The 4,672-nt window shown below is 29.9% G+C and overlaps 1 protein-coding gene across 1 annotated transcript; it reads right to left on the bottom strand.

The window, feature by feature from the left end:
• Positions 1–880: 880 nt before the first annotated feature.
• LOC114181071 (stress-induced protein KIN2-like) lies at positions 881–1,573 on the bottom strand. Its single transcript, XM_028067403.1, has 3 exons — positions 1,474–1,573; positions 1,312–1,380; positions 881–1,134 (listed from the first exon to the last, which is right to left on the bottom strand). Exons 1-3 carry the CDS (start codon positions 1,537–1,539, stop codon positions 1,060–1,062), a joined length of 210 nt encoding a protein of 69 aa, XP_027923204.1. The 5' UTR covers positions 1,540–1,573; the 3' UTR covers positions 881–1,059.
• Between the last annotated feature and the right edge of the window lie 3,099 nt (positions 1,574–4,672).

Raw genomic sequence — 4,672 nt, 5'->3', positions numbered from 1 at the left:
TGATCTTTAGTGTTAGTTTGACCAAACCATGTTAAAGTCAATGTCACGTGTTAATTAATTAATTAATTATTTTAATTTTTTTAATTTTTTACACGTGTCACATTGCAATTGTGCCACGTGTCAAAATGATTCAATTTATTGCCTATAATTGTTTTTAGTCTCAATTTTTGTAAAAATAGAACAATATTGTCCTTCCTTAAATTGAGACTCAATTTATTTTTCTGTAAATCTTATGATGATATTTTTACTAAAATTAACGTTTTTGTTAATAATATTTCTAAAGATATTTTCAAATTAACTTAAATTTTATACAAAACTTTAAATTTGAGTTTTGTTTTGAACTTGAAATTTAGTTCTTAAACTTATGTGTAACACAATTGTGAAGTGAAACGTATAAAAATAAAAAAATTCAAAAATTCAGTAATAAAAAAAATCATAAATTGACATGTGGCATTGACTTTAACACCGTTTGGTCAAAATTGATGGCAATGACCAAATTGAATCATTAAAAAAAAAACAAGGACCAAATTGAGACAAAGAAAAACTAGAGGACCAATTTGACATTACTTGACAAATATAAGGACCAAAAGAGTGATTTAACATAATTTTAATTAAGTGAAAAATGTTTCAATTCATCAAAACAAATGCTTTGCATTCAAAATTCCAAAATGTTTGCCTAATAGAATTTAAAACAAATTGTAGGATTGAGAAGTAATTTAATTGATAGATAAACTTGTTGCTTGTTGAAAAGAACTCAACAAAATGTACTTATAAATGGCTAGATCTAACATTTTGGTGTTAGCAATGTCTTTCTACAAGATTTTAGAACCATTCATATTTAAAACTTTGAGTCTTTGATCATTAAAGAATCTGGTTTCCCAAATCAAAGGAAAATGGTTACATTTGAAATAAAATTGAATGATGTTTCTACAAATTGAAATAAGATAAATACATCTAATATAAAAAAGAATGACATTTCTACAAAATATGTAGATGAACAAAAACAAGGTTTATTTGAAGGGAAGAAATTCAAGCATAATTAACGATCCATTTAGCTTTTTAATTCTTTGAATTCAAAGCACTCTTGATAGAATCAGCAGCTCCTTGTGCCTTTTCCTGCATTTGTTGCCCAACCTATACACAATAAAATACACTTACTTTTATCATGCATGTTTTTTTCTAATTCAACAACCATGTAAGATTCTTTACATTCGAATGTCAATATGAATATTATTGTAAATATGGATTAAACATGAATGTTTCAACATGCTTTGATTTAGATAAAAGTTGGGAAACAAATAATAGAAGAACCTGTTGCATGGAATCTTGAGCAGAATTAGCAGCATCGCTAGCCTTGTCCATCATGTTGCTAGCCTTTTCCTGCAATATCATACAAAAACCTTTCAATGATTTCTGAATATTGAGCATGCGTGAACATCAACACACTACAAAGAGAAGAGGTTGAAGGTAGACCTGAGCTTGACCCTTGGCTTGCCCAACATTGTAGCTTGCATTTTGGGAGTCCATCTTATGTTGCATGAAGAATCAAATGTTGTTAATTAGTGTTAATTTTTTTGATGCATATTTTCCCACTCTTTGTTGTGGTTTATATAGTTTCTCAATGCATTGCATCTTTCAACAAGTGTTTGATGTTCACGTTTTCTTGCATAAATTGTGATCCAGAGTTTCCTCCTTAACTTGTGTTTCCCAGAGCACATGTTAAACCAATTTTAGAAAGTGATTTTCACATTTATGATCAACATAAATAATGGGTGTTTTATATCGTAAAAAATAGTGTCTCTTAAAGAGAGATAACATACAATTAGTTCAAATATCTTAAATATTAAAAAATTAACTAATTTTATCTTTTATTGATTGAATAAATGTTTAAGCAGGTAGATACTCAATTACTTATCCCATTAAAGAATGAGGTGTTATATAGTTCAAGATAGTTGACATTTTTTTCTTTTAAATATTTGTTGTAATGATCATGTTTATGTGTAGTTGTGTAAATTAAATTTTAGTAAAGTTTTGTTATAGTTAATGTATAACTAAAATTTTTTGTTCAAAAATCTTTGTCATATAAGTGTATCTTGTATACAAAGTATTTGTTATGCAAGTAGATAATTGATTAAATAAATAAAAATTAGAAGAAAAAAATGCACTTTTTATGATGTAAGTAGAAATTGATTAAATAAACAAAATTTTTAAAAGAAAAATGTATTTTTATGATAGCATATTCAACTGTCATAAAATATAATTCATTTAATAATGATTACAACTACACTTGTCACAAAAATGCTACTTTTTATGAATTATTATTATAACTCGTTAATAAAATGATGTAATAGAAAATATCGGTGGCAATTTCGTAAATACAAAAATAATATAACATCGGTTGTTCGGGTAGCCAATGTAGTATGACATTTGAATTGAACTCAAAAAAGAACACATGATACTACATCAATTGTTAGAGAGAATCGACGTAGTATATGTTTTTATTCAAAGCTTGTGCCTTTCCATTTCTCTCATTCGTCCCGGTTCTTTGTTTTCTCTCGCAGCTGGTTCTACCTGTTTTTGATCCTCCACTTGCGCCTCGTTCACCATTGTTGTGTGCCTCTTTCATACCGAAAAACAATTCTTTTAGGCTGCCATTGTCGCCCTAAAGCAATTTTTTGCCAGTACCATCGTCGCCGCTCAACCCTCCTAGTCTACCGCTGCATCGTGCTCAACCTGTGCCTCTTGGTCCTGCTTTATGGTGGGCTTCAAACGAGACTCTCAAACCCTTACAGTGGCACTCCCCTCCCAACATATTCTTTCTCTTCCATTGAGATGCGTCTTCTTATGGTAACGTACATCATCTTTGTTTTTCATAAGATAGAATTTTTTGTAACAGGGTAGAGTGCCTTCTTAGAAATGGAAAAGAAATTGAATAATATAGGGAATGTTTACAAAAAAAAATCATGTATGGATAAGTAAATGTAGTATACAAAAATTGAATTTGGTTGTTCTTGATTCAAAGCTACTTTAGTGACTCTATTGTTGAATAGGGCATGGGTTTCTATTTGCTTTGTTCTATCCAACTTATTGCAAGGGCCACTATTGCCATATTGATATATAAAAAGGATATTATGAATTTATTACAAAACAACTAAGAAATTTACAAGTGTTATATTTCAAGTTCTTCAAAAGAATCCTTAGTTGTCTTAAATGCATATCATAAGAAATTAGAGAGTATTTCAACCTATTAACACTTTTGGGCCTTTTCTTATTTCTTCTTCTTTTTGTTTACCCCATGATTCATGAAATTTATTTTCAGGATTATGATTTATATTTGATTACTGCTTTTCCAAGTATTTAATTGTTGTGCGCTGGTATTAGTAGTAATGTTAACGTGTTGGTTTTGGGTCTAAGGGTGTTCAACACTCAACAATATGTTTAGAAAAGTTCATATTTTAAGTGTTATTCCATCAATTTTATAGTTGTGTTGTTTCTTAGTTTCCTATTTAAGATTCAATATAAAAATTGAATTCATATCCCAAATTATATTTTAAAATTAAAGGAAGTAGTAATGACAATCATTATGATGAACTTCAGCTGTCCATTTTGGCAGTTTGCAAAGTATTATATTTTTTTAATGAATGGGCGATATTCATAAATAAACAATGGATTTTATGTTATGTAGAAATAGATCGCAGTTGGGTGAATGCTAGTTGAGTTAGTGGTGTATATGATAATGATGTTGAAGAATTTCTACAATCTGCTCAACGAAAAAGAAGACTTTTGAATGGAAAATATTATTGACCATGTGTTAATTGTTTAAACGAGAGACGACTACCAATTAAGTTGGTAAGAGAACATTTTATTTGTGATGATTTCTTAAAGAGTTATACAACGTGGACCTAACATAGTGAAATTGTAAACCTCTCAATTGTATCTCGATCTCCATAGTCTAATGTATATTGTGAAGATCACATGAAGGATATGGTTGATGATATTGGAGAAGAAAATTCTTAACACGCACACATGTATGATTTATTGAAAGATGATTTAGAAAAAAGCTTTATATCTCGACTGTACAAGATTCACACGTTTGTTAGCAATATTAAGATTATTTAACATCAAGGTAAGAAATGGGTGGACAAATAAAAGTATCATTGAATTGCTTGAATTGTTGAATGACATGGTATCTCCCAAACATACCTCGATTTAAATGTTTATTTGTTAATGTTAATGATGCAAAAAACCTTATGTGGCATGCAAATGGAAGAAAAAGTGATGGATTGTTATGACACATAACTGATTCACCTCAATGAAAGATAATTGATACACTCTATCCATAGTTTGGGAGTGATCCTAGAAATTTGAGGCTTGGTCTTGCAACTAGCGGGATGAAGAGCACCTGGGTCGTGTGCGTACTGCTGGTTTTCGTATGAGTGTTAGACTATAGTTTGGAGCCCGAGCTATGAACCCCAACCTGACCAAAATGTTAATCCAATTAAGGAGTTGATTAAGGCATCATCCAATTTGTTTCAAGTACCTTATGGCATTCCTTGGGATGCAACAATCAATGATGATATATCATTGTATATAAACATGTCAGATTTGTTTGAAATAATTCAGGGTAATCAGATATTGAACATTGTAGTCATTCAACTTTGGATTATGTGAG

This window comes from Vigna unguiculata, chromosome 4, assembly GCF_004118075.2.
Source record: "Vigna unguiculata cultivar IT97K-499-35 chromosome 4, ASM411807v1, whole genome shotgun sequence".
Lineage (NCBI taxonomy): Eukaryota > Viridiplantae > Streptophyta > Magnoliopsida > Fabales > Fabaceae > Vigna > Vigna unguiculata.
This window is presented reverse-complemented; position numbering and strand designations above follow the sequence as displayed.